Source organism: Volvox carteri, assembly GCF_000143455.1.
Source record: "Volvox carteri f. nagariensis unplaced genomic scaffold VOLCAscaffold_10, whole genome shotgun sequence".
Lineage (NCBI taxonomy): Eukaryota > Viridiplantae > Chlorophyta > Chlorophyceae > Chlamydomonadales > Volvocaceae > Volvox > Volvox carteri.
The window spans coordinates 1,892,898-1,908,866 of NW_003307553.1; the positions used below are offsets into that span (position 1 = coordinate 1,892,898).

Genomic DNA, 15,969 nt, shown 5'->3' on the forward strand with positions numbered 1-15,969 from the left:
GACCACGCCCATACCCTCCCGTTTTTTTGTGACCAAGAGGGGGGGGGGGGAAGGGGAAAGAAGACACCAAGAAATCAGATAATGATATGAGAGGCAAACGGTCAACTGCCAAAGATGCCCAAAGCAATGAAGGCGGGGCATGGAAAAGGAAGTGGAAAACCCGCCAGCGGCAGAGCCGTACAACGGCGCGCGTGTGCAGCTAGCAGTAGCAGTTTCGCAGTAGCAGCAGTAGCAGCAGTAGGAACTGGCAGGACTCCGAGCGGCTGCCCTGCCCTGCCCAGCCCTGCCCTGAGGAAGCGCAGGATGAGGACGTCATTGCAGCCTTCATAACGAACAGGTTTGTCTGCAGGGGAGAGAGAGAGAGAGAGAAAGAGAGAGAGAGAGAGAGAGAGAGAGAGAGAGAGAGAGAGGGGGAGGGAGGGGGAGGCGCGGGAAGGCGCCATGTCCGCTGCCCCAGCAGGTGCCCCCACAGCTTCAAGCTCAGCCCCTTCCTGCGGTGTGCGCCCACCCACCTTGAGCACCCGACCAAACACGACGTGCTTGCCGTTCAGGTGCGGAGTGGGCACCGTGGTTATGAAGAACCTGCGAGGGGGGCGGAGGGAGGGGGTATAGGGGGGGGGGAAAGACGAACCACGAATGAGTGAAGCTGCTGCCACGGCAAGAGTGTAAAACCCAGAAGTAGGGAAAGGGAAGGGGGAAATGCTGGGGAATATGCGATGCGACCAGCTAACGGTCAATTCAGTTGCCGGAGAGCCTTTTACCCCGGCCCCCCTTTCACCCCTCCATCCCAGCACTGCTGCTACTGCTACTGCCACTGATACAACCAGCACCACTTACTGGCTTCCGTTGGTGTTGGGACCTGCATTAGCCAGGGATAGCAATCCCGGCGTGTCGTGCAGCAGAGTGAAGTTCTCGTCCTCGAAGCGGTCCCCGTAAATGGACTCACCGCCTGAGGAAATAAACAAGACCGGCAGCAGATCGCCAGGTGAATAGATGTGTGTGTGGGTGTGTGTGGGTGTGTGTGTTGGGGGGCAGTTGGGGGCCAGAGGGGGAGTGGCTGGGGGGGTACGGGCGGGTGAGGATAGGGGTGTGTGGAGGAGCAAGGGGTAGCACAAGGGGTAATGGTCCTGCTGGACGCAACCCCCCCTCGAGCTATAACCCACACGGGCGTGTGGGGGTAATACCAACACAACCCTCCATTCGCCCGTCCGTCGTCCCACCTCAACCCTTAGCCCTGTTCCATGCACACACACATCGTATACAGTAACACACGCACATTCACCATACCGTCTCACCGGCCCCCCTGTAGCCCTTTCCCCCCTCCCAAATCCATTTCTCTCCCCCCCTTTCTCCGCCCGACGGTCCCACCGGTTCCGTTGCCGGCAGTGAAGTCGCCTCCTTGGATCATGAAGTCTGTTGTGTGAAGAAGGGGGGGAGAGAGGAGGTGGGGTGAGGGGGGGGTGAAGATGAGGAGGGAAAGACGAACCACGATCGAGTGAGGGGGGTTGAAGACGAACTGCTGACGAGAGGGGGAGGGCGGTGGGGGCCCAGGAGCAGATGGATAGTAAGGGACGGATGATTTGCCCCGGCGATGGTGGCGGTAGTGTTCAGGCTCGTCGTCATCAACAGCACACGCAAACATACACACACATGCGCGCGCGGGGCAGGGAAGGGTTTTGGGCATGCGGCCTGTTCTGTATTACACAGCGGTGCCGACGGAGGGCGGCAGCAAGGATGCTAAGCAGCCATCACCAAACCACCACCACAGACAACACGAGGTCGACCGCAGCTGCCGCAATTCACGGCCAAGCTCCAAGACAACGGGCAAAGCAGGTGTCCGTGTGGGGGATCTTCCCATACGCTCTCCCCTCCTCTTCCTGCACACCAATCCCTACCTCAACCCCCTAAAATAGCAAACCCTGACCCACGGGTCGTTTGCTCCTCAAACCCTGACCCACCTGGGATCACTCGGTGGAAGGTGGAGCCCTTGAAGCACAGCGGCACACCCTTCTCCCCAACGCCCTTCTCCCCCGTGCACAGAGCCCGGAAGTTCTCAGCGGTCTGCATGCCGCGCCCCGGGAGAGGGCAGTGGGTGTAATTTGGGCGACAGGGGAGTTCATCATATTCACTTTTACAAAAAGATTGCAAAGTGCCGACCGCCGAAAGCACGGCAGTGCCCAGCAAAGTGCCGAGGCCGAGTAGGGCAACGTGTTGATGGCAAGAGACCATATACATACATGTCAAGGGGTCCGGCGATGCCGATGTGGCGAAAAGGAGGCGTGTGTGTGTTTACTTGGGGGGGTTCGGATACGGGAGAGCTGCGGGAGTGGGTGGAAAGAACCTTCCCCAACGGGCCCGGTAGAGTCAGCAATGTGCAGCGCAAAAGCAAAGCCCCCAAACTCCTACATATATATATATATACATATATACAACTGTAACAAGGGGGGAAAGACGAACCACAAACGAGTGAAGCAGTGTAACAAGGGGGCTTGCGATGTGCCCTGCTGCGCCAGAACAGGGCCTTATGCGTCCGTACAGCGCTGACGTACCTTTGGTACGACATCCTTGTACAGCTCGAGGAGTATGCGGCCGGCTGCATCAGCACCGCACGGCGAGGGAGTGCGCGATCGGGACAGGCGCGATGGGGTGTGAGGTGAGAGAGGGCGGGGGGAGGTTTCGGGCTGGTATGGGACGGACAGCGGGCGGGAGGTAAATGGGTTCCCCAAGAAACACCTAGAAGGCCGTGGACCACCCAGGCAAGATAACACGCTGTCACCAGGGAGTGTGTATGTATGTATGAACGCGGGAAAGTTGAATATTCAAGGTGCAAAGGGTCAACTGTCCCAAACCCCAAAGGGATGAGGAAGGGGGATTTGGTCTTGATGATGTGTGCCACACACACGCATGGACGGGTGGGTGGGCCTTATGATGCTCCTCCTTTGGCTGCTGCTGCTACTGCTGCTGCTACTACTAGCGCACCGAGAGCCGTTTTCATGCCGCGGCTCCTGCTGCCGCTACTGCCCGTTCATCCCTCCCGTCGATATAGCACCCGGGAGGAGATGGGCGGAAAGACGTACCACCAAGACAACCACAAACACCGTTGGGGGGGGATGAGATGTGCCTTGCTGTCGCACTGGTCGATGTGTAAAACCTGCCGTACATGGGCTCACCTGACTCGCCACCAATCGTGATGTCTAGGAAGACCACTGGGTTGGCCGGGTCGCGCTTCTCGATGGGCATCTTAGGTTTGGTGGAACAGCTTTTTCTGTCGCTGTGCTTTGGCTTTGGTGTTTTGGCTTTGTGTGCTGATAAGACCCACGAGGAAGGGGGGCTTCGGTACGCCTCGGGGAAGGTCAGACGGGACGAGGACTGAGGTGCGGCCGGAACCGGGGCCTGTAGGGGCCGCCGCTGCAGCCTGCTGTTCTCCTAAGGGAAACGGTCCTGGCGAAAGCTTAAGAAGCGGTCGCGCTGGCCGTTGTCCGCACCTTCAGCTACGACGTCCGCCTGCTTGACAGCCTGGAATCGAAGATGGGGTTGCAAGGAGGAAGAGGATGGGAAGTTGCAGCGCGGAAGGGAGGGACTTAGGATGAAGAATGGATGGGGTGGGGAGTGCTGAGATACACGAGACGGGCTTCGAACGTGGAACGGGAACGACTGGGGCGGTTGAGGTTGCCTGGCGCCGAAATGCGCCAGGCAACCTGGAGCGGCTGCAGGCAGTTCTGAATTTATCCCTGAGGTCAAGCAGCGGAAATGACGGGGGTCGCGCGGCTCTCTGATCCGTACGCTTAATGTGCGGGTTACGCGTAGCGCCAACTGCCGAAGCGTCGGGAAACTTGCGGGTACATGCCTGAGGCTACGCATCTATTTTGCGACGCTTTATACATGCATCGTATCCGTCTCATTGCACGTATTAGCGTACACGGTTCAAGGTGGAATAGCGAGCAACAGGATGGCGCGGGAATTTGGTATTGTTTTCGCTGGCCAGTCATCTCACCAGGGAGTCGAGGTGTTGTACAGTTGTAGGGTGCCTCTGTATCAAATGCCGAATGTGAGCTCTCGGCTTTGCCTTGCACAAGCAAAGTTGGGTAGGTGGGCCTTGCGTGGGCCCTGTGCCGGGCCAAGTTAGAGCTCACGAAACACTTTGACCTCTCTCTTTCCGGGGTGTGTAACTAGAACCTGCGAAAAATGGTGATGCAGGTGTGATTATTAGTAGTTTGCACGTATTCGTTTTCTTACCGAATTGAGACTGAGAGCTAGGAAGAGTGTAATGTTTGACAGCTGAAGATTAAAATTACTTTCGTGACGTATTCATGCAGGGGAACTTTAAGTTCCACCAGTACCAGGTGGTGGGCCGCCACCTGCCCACGGCCGCAGATGCCACCCCGACTGTCTACCGCATGAAGGTGTGGGCTGAGGATGACGTCAAGGCTAAGAGCAAGTTCTGGTAAGCTACTGATGGCATAGGCTGGTGCAGCTGAACTGGATTCGTCGTGTTCAGCGACGGCGCTGTACATAATAAACTCTAAGCGTTTAGAGTAGGTAGTAACTTCAGGAGTTACAAACATTTAATCCTAAAAAGGATTAAAAGCCAGTTGGCACGGGTCGTCCCAATAGTCGTTTTGACGGCTGCTTTTCGCGCGGTGTGTCGTCTTCGCAGGTACTTCCTCAGGAAGCTGAGGCGTGTGAAGAAGGCAAACGGCCAGATTATCGCTTGCAATGAGGTGGGCAGCTAGGGAGCTGGGGCTGGGGGGGAGGAACGTTAATTGCAAAGGACCTCTTGCAAACAGCGTACGTCTGGTCAGCCGGCAGCCATGAAGTTCTTCTAGGGGCAGCGCTTTCCTACTGCTTCTGGCCGCTTGAGGACGTCCGCAGTCAGGTTTACACTGGCAGACGCTGCTGCAACCGCCTCTTTCATTGGCGCTTCGGCGGCAGAAACCTCCGAAGGTTGTAGCTAGGCGCTTTGGGGGAGCTTTGGGAGCTTACTGTTGCGGAGAAAGTCCAGTTTGCCGGCGAATCAACTATGGAGCTCTCTGCGTGGGGTTCAGGGAGTCCTCTTCATTCGGTTTTTAGCCAGTGCTCTCCCGAGGTCTTCAGCGGCCCTAGCTGTATTCGCTACATGCGTTGGAGGATTGCCTATCCAGCGGGTATTATTTCAGTTGCAGCTCAAGGGTTCGTCCGTTCTTCAGCTACTGGCCGTGCGTGGCAGATGGTTTGCCGAAGCAGTGGGGCCTTATTCAGTCCTGTGATCGTCGCGAGTCTGAGTTTTCAGCAGCTCACTCTTACGGCTTCGTAATAAGCAATGCATAGTGTTCCCGATCAGGGGTATGTATCCGCACCATGGCCTCCGCTAGCATGTTCACGGCTCGGATTTCGACCTGGTCAACCTGGTATGGCCCTATTTCGGCCCTGAGGGATAACCTTTCCAACTTTGTAGCCATGGGACAGCGGCATGGCGTGGAAACACTTTGCCATGTCTTCTTTTTGCCCCTAAGTCATGTACACCCGAGGACGGATATGGACAATACTCTTGTGCATTCGCTTAGGCATAAATGTCATGGATGGCAGAGGGCGCATGGTCCATTCGGATGCCTTTTTCGTGAACCCCAGTGCGCGGCATTATATAACTTGTTGCGTTTTCGGTCGTTACATGGGTGACGGCTGGACTGGTTCTCTGTTGTGGCGCCCCTGCCGGGTCGCTTTTCTGGTTGCACAGCGGGTCCTGGCCTATTGCAGTAAACGGCTTTGGTTATTAACATTCCCTGCGTATGCCGTGCATTTGTCGAGCTTCATAGTCTCTGTATGTAGCGCTGTGCATCCTTCGTTAGTGCACTGAGGCATCGTGCGGTGTGTTACTCATGGCTGGTTTGCCCTTCCGACGCTTAAGCGCGACCTCCACGTTCCTGTCTTTAGAATTCTGAATCGTTTCTTGTGTTCCCTACTTGCATCAGATCTTCGAGCGCAAGCCCACCCTGGCCAAGAATTACGGCGTGTGGGTACGCTACCAGTCGCGTACTGGCGTGCACAACATGTACAAGGAGTACCGCGACGTGACCCTCAACGGTTCCGTGGCTCAGATGTACCAGGAGATGGCGTCGCGCCACCGTGTGCGGCCCTCGTCCATCCAGATCATTAAGACGGCGACCGTGGACTACCACAGTTGCAAGCGTGCCAACACCAAGCAGTTCCACAACGAGAACATCAAGTTCCCAGTCACCCACAAGCTGTCGCGCCCGTCGAACCCGGAGTTCCGGACGCTGTTCAAGGCCAGCCGCCCCAACGTGGCCATGTTCTAAGCGCCAGTTGGGCTGCCTTTGGACAGCAGGCGTGGTGGGAGCCACTGCTGCGGCAAGAACTTTGTTGCACAGGGCTGCCGCGTTGGCAGCAGCTGCTGCCTGAGCTGCTATGTGTGGGACTTGGCATATTCGTTGGCAAGGGCATCGGCAACAGCGGCGGCTGTGTCGTAGCGTTTGCTGGGGCCGCCGGGGTGGGCGCTGCGGCTGTCGCTGCTGGTGGCGATGTGTGGTGTAACACTCGGGACGAGCATACCCTAATGTTTCCATGAAGAAATTTTGCACTGTTTGGCAAGATATTTATACCAGCAAGGAAGTTAGCAGCAAGCGGACCGTTGGTAGCCCAGGGTAGCCTACTGGAGAGTACGTCAAGCGATAAGGGAGTCATGTGCGGCATGGCAAAAGAACTGGCACGATGGTTTTCCGTGTCAGTGATTGCAGCTCAAAAGGCCAAGTACTATCACCTCGAACGGTGGACGTAATACCAGTACATGTTGTCCCAGTCTACTTTGTCTTTCCACTCCAGAACGATGCATGTATTTAGCAGCCGGGACCACATGAGAATGCATCATATACCAGCAACGTAAAGTTGTGCATGAGGTGGACGCGTATATTTGTAAGTGTTTGTACGGCGCACAGCGATAGATAGTTTGCCGATACATGCTAATTAAGTGCAGCTCGGGCAAATTGTTGAGAGAATTTTTAGTTTCCTTCATAGGCACCGACGTGACGCACGAAGAATGCAGTGCCTTCCGCAGAAATTGATGGAGGCTCGCCCTGCGGCGCGCATGCCCAAGGGTGTTGTTGCACCGTTCACCTCACTGAATCGTATTCATACGCGCCATGCAATTGTATTAGAGGCCGCCATGCGTGATACGAAGGCTGTGGCGGTCATGGACAAGGGCGAGTTAAATCAGTTCCCAGGCTCAGCTGGCGTCTATGCAGTATTCGACAAGGCTGGCGTTCTTCAATATATTGGACTGACTCGCAAGGTAGAATCTTCCCATTAAAGCCCAATCGTTGGTTGGTTGGTAAAACACGCGAATTGTCCGGAAACAGGTCTCTGCAAGCGTTGCCGCGCACATGCAAGAGCTTCCGGATCTCACGGCGTCGATAAAGTATGACATTGTGGAGGATGCTAGTCGCGAGGGCCTGACGTCCGCTTGGAAGTCTTGGGTAGAGGAGGCGGGTGAGTCTTACGGAACGCCTTGTTGCGTACCATACAGGGCGCCTAAGCACCATCGCGACGAGGTGCATTCCCCTGCCTCTAACGCTTAGCAGCATACCCACATGTCTTGTCGCAGTGACCGAGACTGGCAATATCCCACCTGGCAATATGCCAGGGGAGACCAAGTGGCAATCACGCTCGGTGGCACGCGCCACAAAGCCAGAGATCCGGCTCACGGCAGGCAAACCCATCCAGGGCATCACCATCGAGGGTCTCATTGACCGAATTGTGAAGGAGAACGCGGTAAGCAAGGCCTATGCTCTAAGCGGCAGGAGGCAGGGCCTACAACGGGGGAGCTGCGGCCGTCACACCCCGCATAGGCTGTCCTTGTCGTGCATCAGCTTGAACCCTAACAAAGCGCTCGACGCGGCCCACCCGTCACCACCTTGCCGACAGCTCAGTAGCTATGTGCCGCATGAGGCTGGCTAAGTCGCGAGGCTGCTTTATTTGTAATTTCCGGGCCACAAGCATTCCCGCCCACAACCTTCAATCGCTGGTTGCACGGCACCCCTGCCTCCCTCCGCTCCGGGCCGCGGACTATGCGTCGCACTTACGGCTGTATATCTGGATCGTTCACATCGCGCGTGTTCATCATCAGGTGGTGGCGTTCGTCAAAGGCACCAGACAGCAGCCTCAGTGCGGCTTCAGTGCGCGCATGCTGAGCATCTTGACCACGCTCAAGGTGCGCTGGCCATGCGGCAACAGCCAGAGGGCTATCGCACGGGAAAACGTAATCGGTTGCCAACCCGTTGATTTGCATAGCGGGCTCTCCTTTCCTGTACTTGTCACCACGTCATGAAGTCCTCATGCTGTTCGATGTAGCTTTATCCGGTGTGTCTGCAAACATACATACATACATACATACATACATACATACATACATACATACATACATGCCCCGCTGTCCTATTAAGCTGGACCCAATCCCCAGCCCTACCCGAAGTCTCGCTCTTCATGGCGTCTCTTTTGCGGGTCCTCACGCAGGCGGACTTTGAAGTGGTGAACGTGTTGGACGAGTACCACAACCCCGGTCTGCGGGAAGCCATCAAGTCGTACAGCCAGTGGCCCACGATCCCGCAGGTGGGCGGGTGGATGTGGGTCAGGGTAGGCCACCGAGAGAGGTGCTAGGGGTGACCTGGGCGGATCTGGGGGCGTTGCGGCGGAGTGCGCATGCTCTGGCTCAAACCTATATTGAAGAACATTCGTATGATAATGATTATGCCTATGGAAAGCCTGCATCTGCCCGGTGGCGCTACGGCCTCGACACCTAAAAACAACACTTCTGGCGCTGATATTTTGTATCTGAAGTGCGATTCCCCTGTTTGTGTTTTGGAATTTTGAATGACAACTAACGCCGTGCTTTGTTTCTTGCAGCTCTACATCAGCGGTGAGTTTGTGGGCGGCGCGGACATTGCGGAGCAGATGGTGAACACTGGCGAGCTGCAGACCATGCTGCGCCAGGCCCTGCAGAAGGCCTGAGGTACACAAGCTGGGGCAATGCACTGCTGGGACGAAACTCATGCGACACTTCGCGCTCAGTGCCGTTGCTGTCGCTGTCGCTGTCCTGTGGATCTGGGGGTCGCGGCCGTATCTTGTGGTGGTGGAGGGGTCCGGGGAGATACCCTAAGGAAACATGCAATTTGCATGCAACTATGACAAACGCAACACGACATCTACCGCAAGGAACTGGTTGGAGGTCTTGCCAGGTAATGGCACCGGCTGCTGCTTTTTCTTTGCGAAGTTTGGCGGGGTTTGCCCGCTTCGGCCATTCAAAGCGTTATAGCAGCAGTTTTTGGAGTACCTCCCGTATGTCGGGTGGGGGGGGGCCGGAACGGATTGGGCGGTGTGGTCCGTGCCGGTCAGGTAGTGGCGGCTGTTTGTGTGTTTTGTGTGTCAGATGTCCCATGAGGGGTTCGGGGAGGTGTGCGATGGAGAGTGGCAACTGCACAATGCAGTTGCAATGCACATGGTGGAAGATGTGAGATTGGGAACCCTATGGATTTAATTAAGTGAAGGTGAAGGTCGCGTTTTCCGTCGTGTCGTGTGTCTGCAGTACCACGATGCGGGCAAAGGGCTGCACCTCGAGTCGAGATTGGACTATTTAACTCTAGGGTTGTATGCTTGGCTGTGGCTAGTGGACGGTATGCTTGCGTTACCGCCAACCCTTCAAAGCGTGAACCTTCGTACGCTGTGCGTGCGCATGTGCTATATGTATGTCTGTCGTTACAGGGTGGTATAGCTTCACCAGCGGCCCCATTTCCCGAGGCAGTTCCCTGCTCTCCCCTGCGAGAGGGGCACCCTAATCCGTTGCTATATGTTGGACAAGAAGTGACGAGCCCGCCGGAGAAATAAGGGGTGACCCAAATGTCTGGGTAATGTAGATATGCTACCTGTAGCGAGGAGTTTTCGCCTTGACACTTCTGCCTCGAGCGAAAGCTTTGAAACCTGCGCGCCCGAGTCGCACTCCCTGGCCTACATCGGTTGGCACGCACATCGCGTTTTTCGCCGTGATCCACGGGGTGTTTGGGCGCTATATACCACGTCCCTAGCCCCAGCCCCAGAAAGCGCGACAGTCAAACAGCGACCGCAACAACCACGCGACTAACCTGGAGTCCCTTCCTACGTCCCCCCTCCATGCATCCCCCCTCCAAACACCCTATGGCATAAAAGGGTCGGTAACCGACCTGTTAGCTATAACTGAACCGGTGGCAGGGTTACCGAGCGGTGACAAGCAAGAGGATAATCCGAATGATCTCCATAAAGGCGCTTGGAAACAAATGTAGAGGAGCAACTGCCTCCCAGCCATCGACCAGCAGCTTATCGCGAGCCTTGTAGCAGCATACGTAACAGCTTATCCTATAAAAGCCAACCTTAATATTTCTAGTTGCTTTCTCCAGGATAAGATTTAAGGGCCGGTAACTCCTCGGTCGTCCTACCGAGGCCCCACCCTACAGACCGGTTGGGCCGGGTGACCGATCGGTGACCGGTCAAATGTATGCCATAGGGCCGTAGGGCCATACATCCCTGCCTCCCTTCCTTCATACATCCGTCCCTTCTTACATTCCCCCTCCACTGCTTGCTGCCGCTCCCTGCCCTGCCAGTACCGCGACACATGGTGCGTCACTATTGTCGCTGCCGCCGGTACTACTGTTGTGGCCGCTGCACCCGCTCCCTTAAGAAGCTCCGAAACACGTCGAGGCACCCCGGGAGGTCCCGCCTGCCCAGCCCGATGCGGAAATGCCCCCCGGTGCTGCTCGGCGCATGGTCGTACACTGTGGCCGGGAGCAGCAGCACACCGCACTCGTTTACGAGCCGCTCGCAGAACTCCTCCACGCTCTCCTGGTTGTCTGTCGCCAATGCCGCCAGCCTGCAGGACAGCGTTAGGACGGGCTTGAAGAAGGTGGCAGCCCTTGAGCCCTCGGCTCGTATTGGGCGATTTGCTGGTACGGGGTGGTACGCGACCCCACGACCATGTAACACACACACACACAAACATACACACACACAAACATACACACACACACACACCAAACCTGAGCCTATCCACACATGTCAATCACCCACCCACCCACCCACCGGGGAAATGCCACGGAGCCGGCAGCGGGCGGTCGGTACCGGAAGATATGGTCAAACTCCCCCATAAAGCTCTCCACCGCGCTCAGGTTGGACCGCAGAATGGTCATGTTGCGGTGCAGCAGGGCGTCCTTGGAACGCAGAGCCGCCAGCGCCAGGACCTGCGTGAGAGACATTCTGGAAGCATGGACGGCTGTGCGGGCACCGGGAACCAACATGGACTTGGATGATAATCGCAACATGCTCACAGTGGTGGAGGCGGGGGGGATGCTTGCTTAGCGCCGTGGGGCTAGTAGGCTTCGGGCGCATTGCTTCGGGCCCTTGGCATAACGGGGACCTTGCAGCGGCGCGTCTTTGTTCTGGTGTTGGGGAAACGGGGGAAGTGAGGCCAGCCCGGTGCTGTGGGCGGTGGGGGTTCACTGCCGCGGCAGCTCTAGCAGTTTAAGTGTGTGGATGGGGAGCATTTCCCGGCGCCAGCCCGCCCCGTTCCGCATCACCACCCAGAACCCACATCACTTGGAACCGCATTACAGATGGTGGTGTAGTCTTTGAGCTCCGCTGCGCGGCCGAGGACCGAGTAGCAGGGCGGCTGCATCGCCAGCCAGCCAATGCGGAGCCCCGGGAGGCCGAACGCCTGCAGGAAGGCAGGACGATGTCGGCAAGGAGTCGGTGTCGGTCAAGTGACCGGGTAGGGTTGTGCTAGTCCTAGTGTGAGCGCTAGCGGGACAGCGGTTTCGTTTCCTTTTCTTTTCTCGCTGCTGCTGTTCTTCAACTTGGAACACTTGAGGATATACATGCTTTCCAGGAAGGAATACACATATACATCGAGATGCTGGTGGTCGCGCTTCGCGCGTATTTGTAGAGCCGTACTGTGTACCAGCTACTACAATCCGGCCCTGACACTGGCCAGGGGCACCTTGTGCATGTGTTTTTGTGTATTTTGTTTTCTTTTGTTTTTTTGTGCGTGTTTGTGTGTGTTTGTATGTGTTTGTGTTTTTTTTGTGTTTTTTTGTGTGTTTGCGGAAGATGAATTAAAGTAAAACCCTAAGTTCATGAGCGGAACTACATTCCGGCAAAGCGAGTGATGAGACGGCAGGCGGCGGCAGGGGCTTTCCACGTAGTGCACTACCCAGCAGCAGGAAAAAGAGTTAGGTGCCTCTGTACGGACGCTGTACGGACGCCTTTTGTATGGTGGTGCGCTGAGCCGGTGACACTTGGTGATTCTCCCCATGAGTGTGTTGTCTCATTGTTGCTGCCGTTGCAAATCCATTACTCGGTTGCGGCTATCTTCCTCTCATTGTCGTACGTCGCCATTGTCGTACCTTGGACAGTCCACTCAGCGTGATGGCCTTGTCGTACACATCCACCGCGCTTGGCAGGCGAGCCGCCGGGTCAAACTCTGCGTACACAGGGGAAGATCGACCCCCATCTGGTAACCGACAACAACTTCTGGGTCATTGGGGTCATCGAGTCAACCCCCGACACGAAAAATCATAGCAGCTCTAATAGCTCTAATATCACAGCCGCCGCTTACTCGCGGGTTCACTCACTCCGTACCTCACCTAGCAGACGATACATTTCATCGCTGAAGAGGTAGCACCCCACCCCGCGACATGCCGCAACCAGTTGCGACCACTCGGCGGCACGGAGGAGCGCACCCGTCGGGTTGTGCGGAAAGTTGACGACTGCGAGCTTCGTGGTTGGCCGCAGCAGTGCCTGCAGTAGCAGCAACAACAGCAACAGCAGCAGTAGCAGCAGTAGTCGCAACAACAGCAGCAGCAGTAGCCGCAACAGCAGCAACAGCAGCAAAGAGTCAAGTGGAGGATGGCAAGAGTACGGCACTCACCTTGAACTTCCCCACGTCAAAGCCGGCGCTGCCATCCTCCCCTAGCTCCACCTCCCACAGGTCCACTTGGCAGCCCAGTGACTCAGCCACCTGGTAAAGAGACTGGTAGCCCGGGTAAGTGACCACCTGTACGGCATAGGTACGGCAGGGTGAAGACGGCAAACAGGAATGCGTTCAGACGGCACATTGTGAAGCCTGGAAGGGCGCCAGATTGTGAATGTGGCAGCGTGTGCGACAGGCGGCTGAATGCGGCCGTCCGACCCACCCCGACCTACCGCATGGTCCCCCGGCTGCAGGAGGGCCATCATGGCCAGGTAGATGCCTTGCAGGGCGGGAGCCAGGACAAGGGAAGGCAGGGAGGGAGACAGGAGGGGCGAGATTGGGTCAGGATGTAGAGGAGATGAAGCGATGTAGCGATAAACTGGCAGACGGAGGGAAAGGAGCCCCGCGCCTGAATGGGATCACGTCAAAGTATTCGGCCTAGGTAGGCGCCAACAAGAGCGTTTATTGCGATTACTGCAGAAAGAGCTTCACCGGTTCTGCGTTCGCGCGTTCGGGACCATGGACTGTGGACCTCTCCATTCCAAAAAGAGCATACGGTACGTGTCCAGTACGAAATAGCGCCGTGTGTGCGGGGCCGTACATCGTCACACGGAGGCAGACATCGGACACGATAAGGGCAGTAGGTGGCGGAGGAGGGAGGAGGGAGGAGGCTCCTGGTGCGGGTGTGCACATGCGGGTATGTGCTGGCACCCGAGCGCGCGAGAGACAGACAGGCAGACAGACTGACACACAAGGGTGGCACAAGAGAGGAAGAGGCGTCGACCGAGTTGATGCGACAGAGGAGGAGGGAGAGGGGGGACGGGAGCACAGCGCGGAGGACGCTGGGTGACACGGCGATAGGCAGGCAGGCAGGCAGGCAGGCGGGTAGGCAGACAAAAACTGACATATGTACAGGGAGACATGGGCACAGAAGCGAGCCCTTGACTTACATTCTTGCGGCGCACTAACGAGGACACCTTCAGGCCGTACTTGTTCGTACAGTTTACAGATCTCCTCAATCAGCGCCTAATGGGGCGGCCGCGGGTCATAAAAGCCGTACGGGGTTAAGAGTTGTGAACCAGCCATTTAAGGAAGTGCCGAGGGGGGAGGGGGAAGGAGAGGAGGAGGACGGCGTCATCATGCCATGCATGCCATTACTTCCATCATTGACCCTCTAATCTAATGTATTGCCTATATAAGCTGCTGTGGGTTCCGTACACCACATTACGTGTGAATCCTCACATGATATGTAACCGCCAGAGGGCCGTCAAGACTGTGTCCATTAGCCGCCGCCCCACTCACACCAACCCGCCCACTCCCGCCCCACTCCCGCCCACCGGCCTCTGCACCACTCACCGGTAGCCCTCGCGTCTCCCCATAGCTAAGCCGTAAGCCCTCCCACCTGCTCCAACAAGGGTTGGTTGGCGGTTTACCGTTAGCGGTTCGCGACTCCGCACCAGTGGCGACCAACTCCTCACCTACTCGGGTGTTTTGCACACAGGGTGAGGCGCCGCGTATCCGATTGACACTATCATTGTCTAACAATGTAGACCGTAGCTGGCAGATGGTCTCGGAGCCGTACGGCATGGAGCCGTACGGCACCGTCGTACCTAAGCCACAGTACAAAAGCGGTTTCCCTCTTCCACGCGGGGTCCTGTGCCGCCTAAATTTGGTGAAGTGGAGTTTTCCTGCAAGTGGGACCCCTCTCCCCGTCCTGCTGCCGAGAGCGAGTGGCGGAATCTTCGCGAATCCGAAGAGCTTGTCTCTCTTGCTTTTTGGATTACGGTGATGCTGCAGATACCACCAAGGTTCGGGAGCGCGTTTATTGCGCTGTACGGCACCTACCGGGCTCGGCTGTCGCCGTCCATGAGGCTCAGGAGTTCTGAAAGCAGCACCGGCTCGCAGTCGGAGCAACATAGCAGGTGCGGCGCTTTGAACTCCCATTTCGCAAAGTAACGCTGCATAAGGTCATGTGGGGAGCGAAGTTGGCATCCTTGTTGGTTTGGCAGCATGCGGAGAATTTGGTCGGCTGGCTACTGCAGGCTGTCGGATTTAAGAGCCCTCTGGAAAGAAGAAATTTAAATACTTAGGAAAAGCCAGAGGCACAGGCACTGCTGTTTTTGCAAGACAAAGGTGAATTTGGTGAATTTTGCGCGGCTCTCCTAGTGCGGAGAAGATCCATATGCTGGGCTAGCTGTGTGCGGGTAACATGCGCTGTGTCAAGATCGCCATCGTGCTGCCATCGTGCTCCATACCGCGTCGTTAGCTGTTGGATTGACCGGTAGTTAAAGTGGTTGCACCATGAAAGGCATGCGCGTGCGTTGCTCAGGGCCTGTGCATAATGCGATTCTTGTCTGCGCTCACCTCAAGCTTGAAGGCTGGTAAAACCTTCAAATGCAGTAGTACGATGGACCCGAGTCGTGAGAAACAGGGTTATGATGGGTAATGTTGGTGTTGCTACCGTGTCGTCGCAAATGCATCGTAGCGAAGGCGAGCTCAAGTAATACCCCGTCGCGGCACGACCCACATGGCTCGACAGGAATTGCGCATCAATGATTAAGATCGAGGCGTACAACGAAGCCCATACAGGAGAAACTTACAGATTTACGTTCTATCCCTTGACCCGGATCTCCAAGTGTCCTTTCGGTATCAGCCGTCGCCATTGTAGCTGACTTCCAGCAAGCTAACGTAGGCGTGCCTAGGCGTGCTACAGCGGGTATTTACAGTAAACTATTGCCAGGTGTGGAAATGAAGCTCATCCCGATATCAAATGCCGTTGACAATGGTGCACAACGAGGCGCTCTTCTAACCGCCCAACCGAAGCGTACAACAAGATATTGGCCAGCTGGATAACCTGAGAGGGCTTAGTTTTCATTATAAGTCTGCCAATCCGTAACTGTTGATTACGGTACCTAATCTTGCCTTACTCCATGACTGCTCTTTAGCAATCTACACATAAGCAGGTTAGAAACGTTTCAGAAAAATCTCAG

At 56.3% G+C, this 15,969-nt stretch overlaps 4 protein-coding genes across 4 annotated transcripts; 2 read left to right on the forward strand and 2 right to left on the reverse strand.

The window, feature by feature from the left end:
- Positions 1 to 512: 512 nt before the first annotated feature.
- VOLCADRAFT_46767 (uncharacterized protein) lies at positions 513 to 3,216 on the reverse strand (the record flags this gene model as incomplete). Its single annotated transcript, XM_002948591.1, has 6 exons — positions 513 to 582; positions 838 to 949; positions 1,369 to 1,413; positions 1,959 to 2,061; positions 2,550 to 2,593; positions 3,171 to 3,216. Coding segments are annotated over 6 exons (420 nt in total), but the record flags the coding sequence as incomplete, so codon positions are not given.
- Positions 3,217 to 4,159: 943 nt separating this feature from the next.
- rpl18A (ribosomal protein L18A component of cytosolic 80S ribosome and 60S large subunit) lies at positions 4,160 to 6,927 on the forward strand. The gene is made up of 4 exons (XM_002948462.1): positions 4,160 to 4,197; positions 4,317 to 4,444; positions 4,658 to 4,721; positions 5,949 to 6,927. Exons 1-4 carry the CDS (start codon positions 4,186 to 4,188, stop codon positions 6,291 to 6,293), a joined length of 549 nt encoding a protein of 182 aa, XP_002948508.1. The 5' UTR covers positions 4,160 to 4,185; the 3' UTR covers positions 6,294 to 6,927.
- A 60-nt stretch (positions 6,928 to 6,987) lies between these two features.
- On the forward strand, positions 6,988 to 9,927 carry grx6 (CGFS type glutaredoxin 6). The gene is made up of 6 exons (XM_002948463.1): positions 6,988 to 7,282; positions 7,350 to 7,479; positions 7,595 to 7,761; positions 8,117 to 8,200; positions 8,503 to 8,598; positions 8,893 to 9,927. Exons 1-6 carry the CDS (start codon positions 7,031 to 7,033, stop codon positions 8,995 to 8,997), a joined length of 834 nt encoding a protein of 277 aa, XP_002948509.1. The 5' UTR covers positions 6,988 to 7,030; the 3' UTR covers positions 8,998 to 9,927.
- A 735-nt stretch (positions 9,928 to 10,662) lies between these two features.
- Positions 10,663 to 15,642, reverse strand: VOLCADRAFT_88940 (uncharacterized protein; the record flags this gene model as incomplete). Its single annotated transcript, XM_002948592.1, has 12 exons — positions 10,663 to 10,885; positions 11,095 to 11,252; positions 11,603 to 11,725; positions 12,414 to 12,490; positions 12,654 to 12,726; positions 12,989 to 13,063; positions 13,213 to 13,259; positions 13,930 to 14,005; positions 14,336 to 14,381; positions 14,825 to 14,937; positions 15,344 to 15,367; positions 15,580 to 15,642. 12 exons carry the CDS (start codon positions 15,640 to 15,642, stop codon positions 10,663 to 10,665), a joined length of 1,098 nt encoding a protein of 365 aa, XP_002948638.1.
- Positions 15,643 to 15,969: the final 327 nt, after the last annotated feature.

Bases quoted from the DNA above. Each gene is read 5' to 3' on its own strand.
- rpl18A (XM_002948462.1), top strand. The intron at 4,445-4,657 runs GTAAGCTACTGA...TCGTCTTCGCAG, and splicing joins AAGGCTAAGAGCAAGTTCTG to GTACTTCCTCAGGAAGCTGA. The intron at 4,722-5,948 runs GTGGGCAGCTAG...TACTTGCATCAG, and splicing joins AGATTATCGCTTGCAATGAG to ATCTTCGAGCGCAAGCCCAC.
- grx6 (XM_002948463.1), top strand. From the start codon at position 7,031: ATGCAGTGCCTTCCGCAGAAATTGATGGAGGCTCGCCCTGCGGCGCGC. The intron at 7,480-7,594 runs GTGAGTCTTACG...GTCTTGTCGCAG, and splicing joins GTCTTGGGTAGAGGAGGCGG to TGACCGAGACTGGCAATATC. The intron at 8,201-8,502 runs GTGCGCTGGCCA...GTCCTCACGCAG, and splicing joins GCATCTTGACCACGCTCAAG to GCGGACTTTGAAGTGGTGAA.